The sequence below is a fragment of the Macrotis lagotis genome, chromosome 5 (genome assembly GCF_037893015.1).
Source record: "Macrotis lagotis isolate mMagLag1 chromosome 5, bilby.v1.9.chrom.fasta, whole genome shotgun sequence".
Taxonomy (NCBI): domain Eukaryota; kingdom Metazoa; phylum Chordata; class Mammalia; order Peramelemorphia; family Peramelidae; genus Macrotis; species Macrotis lagotis.
The window spans coordinates 258,623,312-258,642,229 of NC_133662.1; the positions used below are offsets into that span (position 1 = coordinate 258,623,312).

The following is an 18,918-nucleotide window of genomic DNA, read 5'->3' on the forward strand; positions in this document are numbered from 1 at the left end:
GAGACCGGGACCTCGGCGCGTGCCGGCGCCGCGGCCAATCAGCGACGGACACTTCAACGCCTCGCTCGCGTTCCCGTGAGGGACGGACCGGAGAGCGGCGTCCCGGGGCGGACCAATCACAAGCGGCGGCGTCACCGGCGTCGCACCGCCCCCTCCTTTTCCCGATAGCGATAAGCGCCTCTCGGATTGGAGCAAGATGACGGCCCGCCGGCCAATCGCGGGCGGTAGCGCTTTTTTTTTTCTGTGAGCCCCGCCTCCCCTCTCGCTTTGCCAATCCCTAAAAGCGGTAACGCCTCTTATCGAAGCCCGAGCCAATCCGCGGGAGCTTTACGGCAGTCCCAGCCGAGGGAACGGAAAGGGGAGGGTTTTCCCAAGTCCGGGCTGGACCGCGATGCGGTCTGCACTGATCCCGCACCGGGGAGCAAAATCCAGGGTCACCCTTCCGAGCCGGGGGGCGGGGACGTGAGGAGAGCCACGTGATCTCGCGGGCGGCTCCGGGGCGGGGGCCCCCGCCGGGCGGACTCCGGTGGCTCCCGCCGTGGCCACGCGCCTGCGCCCTGGCTCCCCTCAGCCTCCGCAGCCGAGGCCTGTGCGCAGGCGCGGGCGGTCTCCGGGCAGGCTGACTGCAGGTAACTGACTGCCGGGGCCGGGGGCTTGGGGGGCCGCGGCCTTGTGGACCCCCGTGTAAAGTGGGGGGCGATGGCCGTGATGCCGGGAGGGCCCCCCCAGCCTCCTGGGGGGGGTCAGCCGCCTGTGGGGAGGGGGCGGTGTCGCAGGACCCTGAGTGGGGAGAGCCTGGGGTAGCTCCCCGCCCTGGGGGTGAGGGTCCCCCGGGTGTCAGGAGCCAGGGTGGTTGCAAACACGAGGAGAGGAAGGTGAGCACGGCTCCAGGCGGGGCCCGGGCTCCCAGCGCACCCGGCCTCTCCTTCAGGCCTGCCCGCAGCCGGGCCCCGGGGAGCCCGGACCCTGCCCTTAGGAGCCGGACATCCTCACCCGACAGAGCCGGTGGCCAGTTTGTTTAACCTCCTTAATGTTAAGTTGGCGCGTTTCCCCAAGGGTTTCCGGAGGGGGAAGATTTCGGCACAATAGCCCACTGAGGTGTGCCTCAGAGGCAGCGTTTGTTATGTGTTTCACCTTATTTCATTTTTATTAACAGTTTGGGAAATGATTCAGCGAAGAGGTATCTCCTCCAAAACAACACTAGAGACTTAAAAAAAAATCTTTAGTTTTTCCCACAGGGAAGGGAGAAAAGATCTAGAGCCTTCCACCGATAGTTTTTGAAATTTCTACCCCTCCATTTCCTCAGAATGATATTTTCCATTCATTCAGGAAACCCAGTAGCAAGAAGAAACACTTACAGACAGCTGAGATGTGGATGAATAAATACTAACATGTATCTATCTGAATATATAGAGATGGAGGAAGTGGTGAGATAAACAGGACTGGAAAAAGGAGACACTCCTTTAAATTCTTAGAAGAACCCTGTGGAACTGAAGGTGGTTTCACTCTGGATCATCTTAGCCCCAGTTGGCATCAGCACACCCGTCATGGAACCAACCGATTTTTGAGTATCAAGAAGTTTATTTTTCAGATCATTTTCCATTTTGTACATATGCTGACAGTCTCATAGATTCATCTCTGTCATCTGTGACATGGCTTTCCCTAGTATCACGGCCGTTTGACATCCTCAGTGAGTCAATCTTGGTTAAGATTTCTATTGAAAATCTCCCGTGCCCCTTCCACATCACTTCCCTGTACCTTCATAGTCCTAGCAAGTCATTTTTGGTGATTTGTCACCATTTGAAAAAAAAGAGCCAGATGAGCCTGCATCACAACCAGAAAAGTCTCTGTTGCCTTTTTCTAAATTTATGGCAGCCTTTTAGTGTAATGGGTAGACTGACCATGGCAGAGCAGAGCTGGTCTGTAGACGTCTGTGCTCTGGACTTGATAAAGCATGCTAAGGGCTTATTCCTTCCATGTTCATCTCAAGTATCACTGATGTCTGAAGCCTTTCTGGATCACTCCACTGTTAGTGCTCCCTTTTTTAAATTATCTTATTTTTTAATTATCTCCCACTAAATCTGTGTATCTCTTAATTGAGTATGAGCTTGCTGACGACAAGGACTGTCTTTTTTAGTGACATCCTTGGCATTTACTTATAAACTTTATAAAATTTATAGATTATAAAAAGTGCTGAATGACTTGGCATATTTTTTGTCTGATAGTTTTTATACTCTTGTATTACACTGAGATCATGATAATGATCTAGTGTCATCTTTATTTTCTCTCCAATTTATGATTTTGTGGATCTAGGTAAACACATTGGCATTGCAGATTGCCATCCATCCATCCCTTTGCCGTGTGACTCTTGTTTGTGTCCTTCATAAATTTACTACAGTAGATCATTCAATTTGCTCGAGGTCTTTTCTACTTTCTCCTGACATTTGAGGCTATCATTGGAGCCCTTAGGCTCTATCTGTCATTCCTCACCCTGTAACCAAACCATCTTCCTTTTCTATTACATATTTTCTTGATCATATCCTAACTCCCATACATCGGAGTTCTTCATTGCTTAATGTCATTCATATGTTGCAACCAGCCCCCAGTCACACTCTTCTGATTCTTCAGGGATTATTATTTACCGCTGTGTCTCACAACCATGAAAATTGACATTAACAACTTCGGTTGTTAACAGCACGAGCATTTGGTTTTGGGAAGAGTTCGAGAATTTGTGATTCCTAGAGGCGATTCAGCCCACTCTCCTCCTCCTTACTTATTGGCCCAACTTCTTTATGTGTATTATTTCTCCCAGATACAGACTGCTGGACAGGCATTATGATATGTCCATTGAACTGCACGTCATCATCAGAGTATCAGATAGTCTTCATCTGTCTGGTTTTTTCTAATGGATGGGCAGCTCAGGTTCTTCTGAGGTCAGAGAGCTCTTCCCTCACAGTGGCCAATACTGCTGGCAAATGTGCATCGTCCTGTTGGGTGCCTCCCTTGATGTTGTTAATCCTAGGGTCCTGGAACATGATGATTGACCTCTTATATCTTTTGAAGACTCTTGAAGGACTTAGCTATCTTTTGCCTCTTTAGTACAATGTCTGGTACGTTTGTGTTTATTGATTATTTGGGTGGGCTTCACCTTGTAGGACAGAGCCTTGTTCCAAGGTATCATTTTTTCTTTGCCAAATCACATTTTTTAAAAGCTAGCAAACATGCACAGTGGTAGAACCTCATATTGTGTATATGTTCCAGTCATTTGTGTAAAGGTAAAGATGTCCAGTGAGAAACTCTGCTGCTTACTTTCTGCTCATTCTCTCATTTCTGAGGATACCCACAATGTCTGTGGAGTTGATTCTTAGGGAAATTGTAAAGCTCGTCTAGAGGTGGCTGGGTGGACAGCAGCAGCAGCAGCAGCAGCAGACATCATTGTTCTTTTGCTCATCTGTGTTTCGGTATTGAACTGTCTCAGATTTTGTTTCCCACCGTTAGTATTCCCCCTCCTTGAGGTACCTTGTGAATCAATCCCCTTACCCTCCCAATAGTTCTTGCTTTGGTGTATATCTCCTCCATGCCTGGTTCTTACCCAAATCTAACCTTTTCCCATCTTTTTTCTCTCTGGTGCCACCAAGCACACCAACTCTAGTATTGTAGATGGAAGAAAAAACTTGATAGTGAAAATCCCTGCAGCATTTTTCTGTTTTTCTTGTGGGTTTTATCTTTTTGTTTTCGCCCTTGAATATCCTGGGAATATCTCTTGCTTCCTCTGGTCTCCCAAGTCTGTTTGGACTGGTTTAACTGCTCATAATCTTCCACTGTTCTTTGGGAGATTGTTTTACAAGATTAGGATCATAGAAAGCTCTTAGGTCTGTTCCAGATGAACTGCTTTTAAACCATTTATATAATCTTATGTTTTCCTTTAATTCTAGAGGATTTTGCAATACCTAAGTGATCTTTGACAAATCATTTCAACTTTTGACCTCAGTTTCCAACCTGGAAGATGAAGGATGTACACTCCACCACTGAGTTCCCTTCCAGTTTTAATTCTTTAATCTTACAAAATCATTGCATTAATTTCACCCAAACACATTAGGCTTCTTGTGGCTGGGTACCTTGGGATCGAAAATGAGCATCATCAAATAGGCACAAATTCATACTTCTTATACTTACTTCCACTTAAACAGCTTGCATGAGCCATGCCGGTAGGAATTGTTTTGGTTAAGTAATACCAGCTGCCTAGGATTTGAGATTGCCCAAACTGCTGGCCGCTCTGTGCTACTCGAGTCTGTTGTTCATTTAAAAACAGTTCAATATGTTGTCAGTGTCTCACCGATAAACGGATGCATGTTTTTGTTTCTAGTTAATTTATAAAGAAACTTTGTTTCCTAGATTTTCAAAGGAGCCTCTTAGGACACAGATGGTGTTTGAGCTAAAATGGAGCAGTCTGCTGTCCACCTGTGGGTGAGAACAGAACCGTTTATAGTGGGCACTTTGCCTCTGCCTCCTCCAGCCAAGTTTAGCCTTCACTATCTCAGAAAGATAGCCACTTACGTGCGAACCCGAGCCAGGGAGGGAGGTTACCCACGCCTCTTCTGGCCCACGTGGAGGCATATTGCCTGTGGGAAGCTGCAGTTGGCCAAGGACATTGCCTGGCTTTACTTTGAAATCTTCGATAGTCTGGTACCAAGGACCCCGGAGGAACGTCTGGAATGGGCTGAATTGGTTTCAAGCTGCGCGTGTGAGGAGGATGTGGAGAAGCAGAGGAGTAAGGTAGGGGTTTGTGGTTCAAACAGGACAGAAGCTACAGTTTGTACAATGGTCTATACATGGGAGGCCATCTGTGACTGGCTCTGGATTGATCTTAGCCTGTCTAGCATCATTGGAATCACAGTGATCCCCTGGAGAAGGGAAGCAGTTTGGGGGTGGCACTTCTTAACCCAGAAAGGGAAGATTAATTATTCTTTGTGTAGGTGGAAGAACTAGTTCATTTTTCAAACAAATGGCTTTAAATGCATAAACCTTGGAAGTTGGGTCAGCCCCAGACTGATTTCATTGATGTTAGAAAACTTTTATGCAGCTCTTTGTCCTCCAGAGTTTGGTTGCCCTGTAGGTGCATGTATGGTCAGAAATGAAGCTTCAGTCACAGGCCAGGTTGGTCCAGATCTTCAGACTTCGAGGCATGCTCTGTCTACTTTTCTACCCAGCCTTTCAGTCTGTTGATGTTATCTCACAATCACTTGGATAAACCTGAAAACAACAAAAGGCAGAAAACGTGAATTTTAGTTCTGGTAATGGAGGGATCAAGTTGCCTAAAATGTCAGTTTAAAGCGGCTTTTGAGATTCTGTGGACCAGACTGAAGTGATTTTTAATAAAGGTCAGGAAGATAGAAAAAGCTACCTAAGGCTGTCCAGCTAGGTAGTGACCACGCGAGGCTTAGAATTCATGTTTCCTAACTTTCAAAAAATTATATTATGGGTTAATATGTCCTATTTTTCAGTGTGCCATATATGAAATAATTCACATTGGAGACTTGACTAAAGATCCATTGGTACCCTAGGATGAGTTACCAAAAAAGAACAGAATGCCAACTTAGAATTTTGACTGGGAAGCTGAAATGAAGAACACTCTTGAGTGGGAAATGGGAGTGCCCTAGGGTCAAGTAGTACCTGGTCTGATGCATCCAGATGTTGTGGATGGGATATATGGGATATGCCATTTATTTGCTATTCCACATATCATGTGAAATTAGATATTCATGTTTTTGAAAATCCTGTTTCCCAAATATCTCTTGATTTTTCAGGATTTCCCCATGTATAATATAACTGGGTTGCTTTCTTCTCAAGAATGCACAATTCTCTTCTTTTTAGAATCAACCCTTTCTTCCATTTAAACTTTGTGTTCTCTATAGGTATCAGTGTTTGGTTTCTAAAAGGAATCAATGACTTAGTATGAATCTGTCACCATTTCTGGAAGAACAAAGCAAAGGGTCTGCTCTGGAAGAGTAAACTAGGGAACATGAAATTGTTCTTACACTTTCCTGAACACCTAATTAACCAAATAATGGTCCAAGTATTCAATACTAAAGCAAATTTGGTTTGCCCATCTAACTAACAAATTTGAATGGATCATAAAAAATATGGCATTTTTACTTTCTTTTACTGGTGCATATGTACCCATCTTTTTCAATAGTTTGGTTTTTTGTTTTTGTTTGTATTTTACCAAAATTGTGACATGCTTAGGAAGGAAGACTTCTCAGAAAATGTTGACTTCCTTGTATTTTTTCAATTCTGTTTAAATGTAACCGTTCATGGAGCCTGTGAATTATGCATAATGTAGCATATGATTTTTAAAAAGCCAATCAATTTTTTGTTGGAGTGATTTTTGAGTTTATAACTTTTTTTTTAGGTTGGTTTTTTTTTTTTTTGCAAGCCAATGGGGTTAAGTGGCTTGCCCAAGGCCACACAGCTAGGTCATTATTAAGTGTCTGAAGCTGTATTTGAACTCAGGTACTCCTGACTCCAGGGCCAGTGCTCTATCCACTGTGCCACCTAGCCACCCCAGAGTTTATAACTTTTAAAACAAAGAACTTTAAAAAAATTATTACTAAATACAACATTTTGCTAAAGGACACATGGTAAATGATTCTTGCACTTCAGTTTTTTTTATCTTCTGATAAAATGAAATCTGGCTGTGTACAATGTAGTAGTCTGATTGCAGATTTTGTGTTGATAGACTTGTTGACAGTTTCTTATTTCCTTCTTGGACAGCTTTCAGTCGACACCCTTCAGTTCCTGCTATTTTTGTATATACAGCAGTTAAGTAAGGTTTCTTTAAGAACGTCTTTGATTGGGGAAGAATGGCCAAGTCCCAGAAACAGATCTCCATCCCCTGACTTGACTGGAAAATCTATCTGTCATAATAAGGTATTTATTGTGGTTTCTCTATCATGATTGCCCTGTGAGCAGACCCTGTGTCTATCAGACTGACCTCGGGCTTCCTTTTTGAGTCAGTAACCTGCCAATCAGAGAGGAAGAAGGTTGTCAGACCACAGCTTTCCTACACTTACTTGTGGAGAAGCCATCACATTTCCATGTGGTTAACTTTCTCATTCTTTAAAACTTGTATGAACCCTTGCCATTTGCACATTTGATAAAATTATTGTTCTATTTGCAAAACGCTTTGAGCTCCACACACTCAATACATTTATTATCAGCAAGTCCCTGTTAAGTACTGGGTGATGTTGGTCTTCAGGTGATTGACTGGGACATTGAAGTCCAAAGGTAAATAACATTTAAAAAGATGGTTTATTTATGTTTCCAAAAGGATTTGGAAAAATTTGTCAGTGCTATAGGAAAAGCAGTGTAATCTGTGACTCTTTTCATCTCTTTTTATTGGGAATGTTTAGTTTTGCTTTGTCTGATAGCATGATTGATAGAACAATTTTGTCCTCCCCCCCCTCAGTTTTATTCTCTGAATGGCTTTATTTTTTTAGGTGTGCTGATTATAAGCAGCATGACCTGGGGTTTTACTTTCTTATGCAATGTCCCTTTTTTGTGGGGTAGGGCAGCCTTGATAGAGCATGGGTGCTTGGTGGGGAATGGAATGGGAAGATGTGGGGGGAGCCGTGACATAGTTTAGTGTCAGACCATGGAGGCAGATGAAATTGCATGATCTCTTGTACATAATTCCTATTTTGTAGATGTTTGAGAGATCATGAGCATCCAAAAAAGGGTCTGATTCTTCATTTCATGGTCACACATGAGAAGCAGCATGGTGCCAGCTTTGGAAGACCTGGTTTCAGATCTTGCTTCTGACATATCCTAGTCGTATAACCAGATAAATAACTTCCTCTCTTGCTGCTATAATCCGTTCTCTCAGAATATGACTTCTCCCTGAAGTCCTGATCCTCATCAGCATGGATGAGATGAGTGGTCTAGATCCCCTGAACAAAAAAATGCATGAATTGTGCCAGCTGGGATGTTGTTTTTGGAAATCAGACCACTACCCAGATGCCTCTTGTGACTTCCCCTTAAAAAGCATAACTTGTCCTTCTTTAAGCTACATTCTGCCTGGTTCAACCAAAAGATGATGAAATAGCTGTTCTTAGACAATTAAGGGCTTTCCTAAACTAGTCAAATGACTGTTGTGATTAATTGCTTGCCTTTGAAGTGTGTTTGACCTCAGACTTTAAAGGTGCTTTTGAATAGCTGAGGAATTTCTTTTTTGAAAATCCATTTTCTGACTCCCTCCCTATCTTGCAAATTCCTTCAGGAAGAATTTATCTGATCCATTTTTTGTTGTTGAGTCCAAATCTTCATGACCCTATGGACCATAGTGTCCATGGAACTTTCTTGGCAAAAGTACTAATGTATCTTTGCCATTTTCTTCTCCAGCTCATTTTATAGATGAGGAAGCTGAGGCAATCAGCGTTAACTGAGGCAACCAGAGTTGCCCAGTGTCACACAGCTGTTAAGTGTCTAAGGCTGGATTTGAGGTCTTCCTGACTCCACTATCCACTGAACCACCTAGCTGCTTCGGATTATGAAAACCCTTCTCCACACTAAGACTGCTTTCTTTTGATCTCTTAGACCTGGAATGATTGCAACCATCAAGCCTTTGTCTATAATCACCTGTCTGATCTCCTGGAGCTCCTTTTGGACCCAGAACAGCTCACTGATTCTTCCCACTCCACCCATAAAAGCCTGGTTTCCCCTGAAGCTGTGCAGGCCCTCAGTTTCCTCATTGAAGGCACGGTCAGTAAAGCCAGGAAGGTCTATCCACTCCACGAGCTTGCCTTGTGGCAGCCCCTACATTCAGAGAGCGGCTTCTCAAAGATTTCGAAGACCTTCTCTTTCTCGAAGCTGGAAGCATGGCTCAGATGTTGTTTAACCACAAACCCGTTTGGCACAACAGCTTGCCTCAAGACTGGAAAGAAGTTGGCTTGGGCCCAGCAAGGTAGGTTCTAGGTCCTCATGCATCTCCAGTGGAATGACTTGTTTCTGGGGTCTGATGGACCCTGTGTCTTCTGTGTCCAACCTCAGGAAAAAAAAAAAGATTCCCCAAGAGAAACATAGAAAAGGAGAATGTCCCTGTAATAACACCAACCTTAGAGATGGTTGAAGATATTTATTTAAATCAATGAATGTATATTATTCTGCTCTCTGTTTTTATTCATTCAAACTCATTTCTGTTACCTTGAGAAACTTCTTTGGTTCTCTGATGCTAGAGTTCAAATGTGAAATGTTCTACTTTGCTCTTGATATTGAACTGAATTGGTTAAAAAAATTTTAATTGATCTTTTCTAGTTTTATCTTGGGGTGACTCTGCTAATTGGTTCTTTTAGCAACTTTTATTTCAACCAATTTTCACTTATCTCCCTTCTTTCTTCTGAAGCAATATTGCTCATCACCTAGTGATCACTTTCAGAGTCCTTTATCATTCTTCTCTGAGATTTTGCAAATAAGTTTTTGTTCTAAACTGGTGTCATTGGATGCTGTATTTCTTGACTTGGCAAGTAATTCGTGTTTTTTGTTAATGGAGGCCTTTTTAGGCTCTTTGGGGTTACCTATTAAGGTCTTTGATTTATACTGGTTAAACTTTTGTTTGAAACTTATTCTTAGTATCTGTATTCTTTCTTTCATCCATTTCCCATTTTTTAGTGTCAGTAACCTGGGTTTTTTGTTTTGTTTAGTTTGTTTTTGTTTTTTTTGTGAAAGGGTACAAGTGACTTGCCCAAGGTCATACAACTGATAGGTATTAAGTGTCTGAAGATGAATTAGAACTCAGGTCTTCCTGCCTCCAGGGATGGTGCTCTATCCACTGTGCCACCTAGCTGCTCCTAGTGACTTGTTTAAATAGGTCAGGCTGCAATTACCTTTATTACACTATATTTTTCTCATTTTTTGTGCTTCCTCTTTCTCATTAATTTTGATCTTTTCCCCGTAGAGTCAGTAGTCTACCTTTATACAGATAGTTGAATTGAAATTCATTCTCAGCAGAGTAATGAGTCATCTCAAATAATCAATATTGTTTTTGTAGTGTCACTGGTGCTTGCCAGGTATAGCACCCTCTGAAGCTTTTTTTTAAAGAAAGTATTCAAATGTCTAGGCTGCTTTCCCTCACTTCCCTTACTCATAAATAGGATTTTTCAGCTCACTGTTTCTCAGTAATTACTTTTTTTGGTTTTGTTTGTTTGTTTTTTCAAGGCAATGGGGTTAAGTGACTTGCCCTAGGTCACACAACCAAATAAGTATTAAGTGTCTGAGGTCAGATTTGAACTCAGGTCCTCCCAACTCCAGGGCCAATGCTCTATCCACTGCGCCACCTAGCCACCCCTCCATATTTACTTTTATCTACTTTTATTTGTATTGATTTTACCAGTTTTCACAAGATAAGTTGATTTAACTTGGACATTGTTCTTGGATTCTTTGCAGAATTTTCTGTCCTTTCATCTGCTGTAGGAGTATACTTGTGCATATATAATCAATCAATAAACATTTATTAAGTGTCTGTCCTGTGGTGAACCCTGGGGATGCAACAAAGAGGTAGAAAACAGTCCCTGCCCCTTCCAGGCTCACAGTCTTATGAGGGAGAGAATGTGCAGACAAATAGAGACTAAAGTAAGTATCTCCTGGATAATTAGGAAACAAGTAAAATAAGGAAAGCACTAAAATTCAGTGGGGTTGAGGTTTTCTGTGGAAGGTAGGCTTTAATGGATTTAGGAAGTTAGGGAGGTTAGTGGTCAGAGCCAAAGGAGAACTTTCCACTCATGGGGAGCAGACAGAAAAGACCCAGAGTTGGAAGTCTTGTGGATGGATCAACCAGGATGCTAGAGGCACTGCATCCAAGAGTCCTAGTTGGGGAGCTGTGTAAACAGAACTGAAAGGCAGGAGATAGCTAGGTTATGAAGGACTTTGAATGCCAAATGAAGGGTGTTCTCTTTGCTCCTGGAGACCACAGGGGGCCCCTGGGGTTCATTGACTTCAATGCATTAGGAAAATCCTTTTAGTGGCTGAATGGAGGATGGGCTGGAGTGGGGAGAGTCCCTGGGGCAGCAAGCCCTCCAGAGCTAGGACAGTCATCTATATAGTTGTTTTTGTGGGAATCTCTTTGCCACATATACAAAGAGTACTGCTATACAGAGGAATCCAAAAATTCCAGGAAATTGTTTCTTGTTGCCCTTGGATACTTCAGCTCTTTGATTTGCCTCTGAAATTAGAACCTGTTGACCAATCCTGCCATTTAATTAACACCTCACTTTTGTCTTCTGATCTTGATCAAATTCATTTCCTATGATAATATGTTTGTTTGATTATTATTGGGCAAGAATCTCATGTTTGGAGCCCCAGCAGCTCAGTAAAGTTAGAGGTGAGAGGAAGGTGAGGTTAGGATTAGGGAACTTTAGGAAGATAAAAGGTGTTTGGAACAGGTCATAGGAAGAGTATCAACAGAGGGTAAAACAGCTGGCCCATTTCTACCCCCCCCATATAGTTATTGTTGTAAAAGTATACATAATCCCCTCCCCTCACAAGACAGAAAAACTTCGAGGAAAAATAAATTGAAAGAAAAAAATGTGTACTTTAGTCTGTGTTCAGTTACCGTCAGCTCTGTCTCTGGGATGGATTTGCCTTCTTTATCATAAGTCCATCAGAGAAGTTGCTTCAATATTTTTTTCCCCACAGTTGCTATTTCAAGCTGTATTTCCCTCCATTTTTTTCTTCTCCACTCCCATTTATTCTATTCTCTCTCTGTCCTTTCATCCTGTCCCTCTTCAAAAGTGTGTTGTACCTGACTACCCTCTCCCACAATCTTTCCTCTCCTTTATCACCCACACACCCCCTCTCCTGTTCCCTTACTCCCATCCCTTTCCTTTTTCCTTTAGGGTAAGGAAGATTTCTGTACTCAATTGAATATGTACGTTATTTCCTCTCTGAGCCACTTCCAATGAGAATGAAGGTGCATGCATTGATTTTCCTTCACTTTCTCCCCTTCCATTCCATTGAAAGAACTTTTCTTGCCTTTTTTACATGAAATATCTTAGCCCATTCTACCTATCCTTTCCCTTTCTCCCAGTGCATTCCTTTTTCGCCCATTAACTCCATCTTTATAATGTTTCATACTTTAATATTCAGCTCCCTCTTGTCTATATATATGGTCCTTCTAACTCTTCTTATAGATGGGAAGGCTCATATGAGTTATCAGTATCTTCTTTCCATACAGGAATACATGTAATTCAACATCATTAAATTCCTCATATTTTACCTTTCTTGTCCACCCTCTCTATACTTCACCTGATTCCTGTACTTGAAGATCAAACTTTCTGTTCAGCTCTGGTTGGTTCAACAGGAAAGTTTGAAAGTCCCCTGATTCATTGAAAATCCATCTTTTCCCCTGAAAGAGGATGTTCAGTTTTGCTGGGTAGTTTATCCTTGGTTGTAAACCAGGCTCTTTTGCCTTCTAGATGATCATATTCCAAGCTCTACAAGCCTTTAATGAAGATGCTGCTAAATCCTGTGTAATCCTGACCTTAGAGCCATGGTAGTTGAATTGGTTCTTTCTGACTGCTTGTAATATTTTTTTCTCTTTGATTTGGGAGTTCTAGAATTTGGCAATAATACTCCTGGGAATTTATATTTTGGGATCTCTTTCAGGAGATGATTGTGGATTCCCTCTATTTCTATTTTACTCTCTGCTTCTAAGATATCAGGGCAGTTTTGCTGGATTATTTCTTGAAAAACGAAATCTAGGCTTGTTTCTTTGTTGTGACTTTCAAGTAGCCCAATAATTTTTAAATTGTCTCTCCTGAATCTGTTTTCTAAGTCAGTTGTTTTTCCAATGAGATATTTCATGTTTTGTTTTATTGTTTCTTGATTTGTAACACAGTCATCAGATTCCTTTAGTTCCATTCTACATTTGAAGGAGTTCTTTTCTTCAGTCCTTTTCCAGCTAGCCAATTCTGCTTTTTCCATTTGACCTAAACTGGTTTTTAAGATGTAATTTTCCTCAGTATTTTTTTTTTATCTCTTTCACCAAGCTGCTGACTTGGTTTTCATGATTTTCCTGCATCTTTCTTATTTCTCTTCCTAACTTTTCCTCTATCTCCCTTACTTGATTTCAAAATCTTTTTTGAGCTCTTCCATAGCCTAAGACCAATTCCTATTTTTCTTGGAGCCTTTGGATATAGAAGCTTTGGCTTTGACATCTTCTAAGTGTATATTTTGATCTTCTTTGGGACCAAAGTAGTTGTCTTTGGTTTAATTTTTTTCTTCTCTTTGCTCATTTCCCCAGCCTATGACCTGATTTTAATGCACTTTTGAATATTTTGAGGACTCCCCCCCCCCCCCCCCCCGGGATCTCGGTTTCTTCAATGTCTGACTGGTCTCCTGGCCTGTGCTCAGGTCTGTGGATGTCCACAAGCACTCTCCTCTGCCCTGGAATTGGGAGGAGAGTCCTTGCTCCACTATGGTAGTATGGGGGCCTAGACTGGTCCCTGAATCTGAGTACAGACAAAGCAGCAGGGATAGCAGAGAGACCTCTGCAGTCTCCCCCAACTCCCTTACCATCTGTGCGCTGGGCCTCTGGAAGCATTTGCTGGGTGGCTCCCTGGTAGGTGACTCCACCAGCCTGCTCCTGGTATCTGGCTGAGTCAGCAAAGTTTTCCTGCTGACCTTCCAGTTTTTCTTGGTGATCTACTGGGCTGAGAGGTCTGGAAACCACCCTGCTGCCACAGACCCAAGTGCCCCCAGGGACCCAAGTGCTCCACAGGCTGTTCCTGGATGGCTAGAGCTAGTCTGCGATCCTTTCCAATCCTGGTGGAACAGACCAGACCCTTCCTGCAGATCTTTCAAGTTGTCTTGGGCCAAAAAATTGTTTTACTTGATCTTTCTATGGGTTCCACCACTCTAAAATTTGGTTAATCATAATTTTAAGGCATTTTCAGTGATCTGGGGGAGAGATTCTGGGAATTCCTGCCTCCGCATTGCTATCTTGGCTCTGCCCCTTGGCCCATTTCTCAGAAGCAGTGAAGGCCCATTTCAGTTTAGGAGCCAAACCTAGGTGATTTTGCAACTTTTTCCAACAATGCTAAGCAACTCAGTTCCTGGGAACGCAGATAGTGGGTTTGACCCAAGTTGTCATTGACCAAATGGAATATGATTTCTGGTGGACTCTCTTTGTGACCTTACTTCACCTCATTGTCAAGTGAGCTTGTTGCATATATATGTAAATGTCTCTTGGTACTAATGCTCCATTTTAGACTATTTCGTTGAACAGTATATAATGTGTGTGTGTGTGTGTGTGTGTGTGTGTGTGTTTGTGTGTGTGGCTTTGCAGTTGAAGGAACCACCAAGAGAGCCAAGATTGCTTGTAACACCCATGTGGCCCCCAAGATACACCGCATTGTTGTGATGACCCAAGTGTACAAGCAGACACTGGCCAAGAGCTCGGAGACATTAGTTGGGGCCCATGTGAAGATTCACCGCTGCAATGAGTCCTTTATATACCTGCTGTCCCCTTTACGGTAAGCAAGCTCCTCCGAGGCTCTCACATTTCCTGTGATCCAAGGGTGCTCTCTTTTTGACAGCTTTCACCAACCCCAGAGCTCTGTTTTTCATAAAGTATGGGTTGTCTCTTTCAGGAAAGCCTCCCCGATAACTCAGTGCCTTTCTGTGTCTTAGATCTGTGACGGTGGAGAAGTGCCGGAATAGCACTCTGGTCCTGGGGCCAGTCCAGACAGCCCTCCATCTCCACAGCTGTGACAACGTGAAAGTCATCGCTGCCTGCCATCGGTTATCTATCTCCTCCACCACAGGCTGCACCTTTCACACGCTTACCCCCACACGCCCTCTTCTCCTCTCTGGTAATCAGATGGTGACATTTGCACCTTTTCACACTCATTATCCAATGCTTGAAGATCACATGGCAAGGACTGGACTTGCTACCGTGCCCAACTACTGGGACAAGCCAATGATCGTGTGCAGGGAGAATAATGATGCAAGGGTCTTCCGCCTCTTGTCCCCTTCTGAGTTCTATGTGTTTGTGATTCCATTTGAGATGGAAGGGGACACAACAGAGATTCCAGGGGGTCTCCCACCAGCCTATCAGAAGGCCCTGGGCCAACGAGAACAGAAGATCCAGATCTGGCAGAAGACAGTGAAGGAGGCAGGCTTGACAAAGTGAGTGAGTCATTCCCTGTAGCAGAAATACATTTGTTGCATAAAATAGGCCAAAAGCCAACTTCTTTACAAATCATCCACACTGTAATCTTTGTTAAGAGGACCCAAGTCTTTCCTTGAATGCTTGGAGTAAAGACTGCCTTGTTTCCACTGGTTTCAGTGCAGTGGCCTTTTGTAGTATCCCAAGGCAGCTTTAGGCATAAGTCCCACCCATGGGCAGTTGATAAGTGGTAGGAAACAAGGTTGAGGCACAAGAAGCAACCAAAGTATTGTACAAGACCCTAGAAAATGATGCTCTGGCTGTATGGTGCAGTCAGTCACAGTCAGTGAAATTCAGCCAAAGAAATTAGGCTGAATCACCAGAGATGGCTGATGGCACAGGCACGGCTTGAATTAGATAGTGAGTTCAGGGATTGGGGGCCGACTGAAGAAGTGTTTATGGCAGGTACCCTGTGGAGTACTGGAGATGGAGTTGCAGGCGCCCGAGGGTCCACACAAGCAGCAGTGCGGAAGCCAGAGAAAGTCAGAGGCTGGAGAAGAGAACCGGGAGGGAGATGCCCTGGGTGAGCTCTGAGAGGCCGAGCTGTAGGTCCTTGGTACCTCACCTTCCCAATTCCGGGCCTCTGGTCTTTGTATTGATTTCCATGATTAGTGTTTGGTTGTCTTGGAAACAGTGGGTAGCAGTTGGCAACCATTCAAAAAACTTCTTTTTGCTGAGTCTGGCAATTTGGTCAGTTATCAATCTGCAGGCTTTTATTGAAAGCTTGCCCCATGCCAGACTCTCTGAGGACCCCCCCACACACACACACACAGAAGACAGAGAAAGGCCAAGAAAAGGAACCCGTGCAGAGACTTGGTGGCTCAGACTAAGGAAAGCAGGATGGCTATCCCATAGAGTTTGGGGAGAACCCATCAATAGAAAAAAGACTGTCAGTCTATAAACATTGATTCCGTATGTGCTGTGGCTTCAAAAAGAGGCAGAGGCAGTTCCTGCCCTCAAGGAGCTTCCAGTCTAATGGCAGAGACAAGAAGCAAACAAATAGGTACATAATAAGCTCTATGAAAAATAAATTGTAATTAATTAATAGAGGGAAGACATTGGAAGGTAAAGCATTGGGGGGAGCCTTACTAATAAAAGGAAACATTTAATTTTGGGACTTAAAGGAAAAGTGAGCTCAGTAGTTGAAGCAGAGGTGAGTATCCCAGTTGTGAAAGAGCAAGAGAGAATGCCCAGAATGGAGAGATAATCAAGGATTATTGATTGGAGAGTAAGGTAGAAGAAACCTAGAAAGATAGGAGGGGGTGAGGCCATGAAGGACTTTAAATGCTAAACAGAGGATTTTGTATTTGCTTCTAGAGGCAATAGGGAGCCACTAGACATTACTGAGTAGGGGGTAACATAATTACCCTACACTTTAGAAGAATCCCTTTAATGGCTGATTGAACTGGAGTGTGAAAAGATTTGAGGCAAACAGACCCCTCCCCAGCACCCCCAGCAGCTATTGCAGTAGTTCATGAGAGCCGGGAGTATATTCTAGAGATTCTGCAGAGATGAAATTGGTCGACCTTGGCACTATACTGAATGTTGGAATTGAGAGGCAGTGAGGAATCCAGGATGAGGCCTGGGTTGGAAACCCAGGGTCTTGGATAAAGGTGGGAAACTAGAGTAATAGGAAAGCTAGGAGTGGGGAGGGTTTAGGGGAGAAGGTAATGAATGAGTTCCGTTTTGGACGTGTTGAGTTTGAGGTGTTTCCTGGACATCCAGTGGAGAAGAGGAATACAAGGATGGGTGGAATAGGCTGCTGAGATGAGGGAGCAAAGTCCAAAGGAAGGACAAAAAGGGCTACTTTGCTGCATTTTGTTGGACAAGATTTTCTGTCTTGAATTGTCCCAAATGAGACTGGAAATGAGAAGACAAAGATCTGCTTTGTCTGGAAGATACTCTTAGAACATGATCTTCCTGTAGACAAATAACAAAACAAAGAACTACGATAACTTCTAATTCTCTTTGAAAAGAGAATCCTCTCTGCCCAGTCTGTTTCCTTTTTGTAGCAAAGTAATGACCTTTGTGGATTAGAAAGAAGAAAGAGCTGTAATATGTTGGAATTTTATGGAAGTCTTTTGTTTTTGCTGTATTGTGGTTTTTTTGTTTTTTGTTTTTTTTTGCTTGTCTAGATGCCCTAAACATGGGGGCTCTTTAGTGGGAGAGGAAAGTGGAAAACTGGGAATGGAACTGTTCATGTGACTAGGGATGATCTAGAGTAAAAAACGTTGTGTTGTCCTAAGAGTTAATAAGACTTTGATTGCTTTTTTTTTCCTTCCCTATTGTTATTTCCCACATCCTCATATTTCCCATTTTAGGGATCAAAGGAAGCAATTCCAGGTGCTTGTTGAGAACAAGTTTTATGAATGGTTGATTAACACAGGACAAAGCCAACAGCTTGACAGTCTGGTGCCACCTGCAGCGGGTTCAAAACAGGCCGCAGGATAAAATCCTACAGAGCTATGGTAGGTCTTTGTTTCATAATGGACATTTTAAAACACTTTCTGTGTTTTAGCAAGGAATAACCCAACCAGAAACACTCAAGTGGGACTGGCAGAATTAGGGCCAGCTATCATGGCAGAACCATTTTCTTTAAACTCCCATCCTCTGGCTGTGGCTTCTCTCAGCCCCCCTTGTCTCTCACCCAGTCTTTGGTTCCATCTTCCCTTGATGACTCCTTTCTGACCCTCTTCTCCTTAGCTTCTCCAGGGAGGTGGCAGGTGCTTATCAGGGACTCACACATATCTAGTGCCTTTGCAAACTCAATCCTGATGAATGCAGCTCCACACTGGTGGAGACAGAAGGGCAGGCCAACCTTTCAAGCAAATGCCCACGGGAGTGGGGTTTGTAATAGGGCTGACTCATCATACTATTTTGTCTTCTTCTGTCAGGTATCAAGAGGGGAATATCTGATGAAAATAGGCAAGGGAGTATGGGAGACTGGAGACACCCAAGGAGAAGGAACTGCATGTGAGCCCCATCTCTTTCTCCACACACCTCAAAATAGATCAAAATTTGCTGTGAGTTTAACACCGGAAACCAACGTTAACTATTTTGGTGTGTTCTTTCCTTTCTAAGAAAATGTGAAGTGGAGTGTTCTGTCCCTAGCAGGGTACAGGAGACATGATGGTACATTAAAGAATCCTAGCATCCCAAGGCTAAGTTAAAAAAGGAGCTATCAGGGCAACTGTTAGCACTGGACTCCATTGGGTTTTATTTATTTATTTTGTTTGATTTAGTCCTTACTCTTTTCTTACAGTATAAAGAAACAAAGCAGATTTGGAAACAAATCGGCTATATAAACAAGGGGTCTTGCAAACCAAAGAATGCTGGTTTTTATCATTTGGAAGATGGCAAAATTGGTGACGACAGTCCCATGTTATTATTTTTATACTGAAGTGTTGTAGAATTACAAATGAATAGCCTTTATTGGAGGCAAAGGGTTGTGCCCCTTGGAGAGCTAATGAAAGATATTTTTTGTCTACTGCAGTTTGGTATGCCTTTAAAAATTTTTTGATGGAAATATGCATATATATATATATATATATATATATATATGTATATGTTGTTCTTTCTTGGTGTATAAAAGTCAGAACAAATATTTTTATAGAGAGATTGTTCTAGTCTTTAATCTGTGAAACAAGGAAATTTTTTAAAAATAATGTTTATTTCTTATTCTCTGTTGAAAATCGTTA

At 42.9% G+C, this 18,918-nt stretch overlaps 1 protein-coding gene across 2 annotated transcripts; it reads left to right on the top strand.

The window, feature by feature from the left end:
- Positions 1 to 348: 348 nt before the first annotated feature.
- TBCCD1 (TBCC domain containing 1) lies at positions 349 to 18,751 on the top strand. 2 transcript variants are annotated; one of them, XM_074189539.1, is made up of 8 exons: positions 349 to 629; positions 4,396 to 4,776; positions 6,775 to 6,930; positions 8,596 to 8,962; positions 14,339 to 14,525; positions 14,683 to 15,180; positions 17,542 to 17,688; positions 18,115 to 18,750. In XM_074189539.1, the coding sequence occupies exons 2-7, from the start codon at positions 4,441 to 4,443 to the stop codon at positions 17,669 to 17,671; spliced, it is 1,674 nt and encodes a 557-aa protein (XP_074045640.1). In that variant the 5' UTR covers positions 349 to 629; positions 4,396 to 4,440; the 3' UTR covers positions 17,672 to 17,688; positions 18,115 to 18,750. The 2 variants fall into 2 exon arrangements, with proteins under 2 accessions (XP_074045640.1, XP_074045641.1); XM_074189540.1 differs by lacking the exon at positions 349 to 629 and adding an exon at positions 836 to 1,690 and having other exon boundaries at positions 18,115 to 18,751.
- The last annotated feature ends 167 nt before the right edge of the window (positions 18,752 to 18,918 follow it).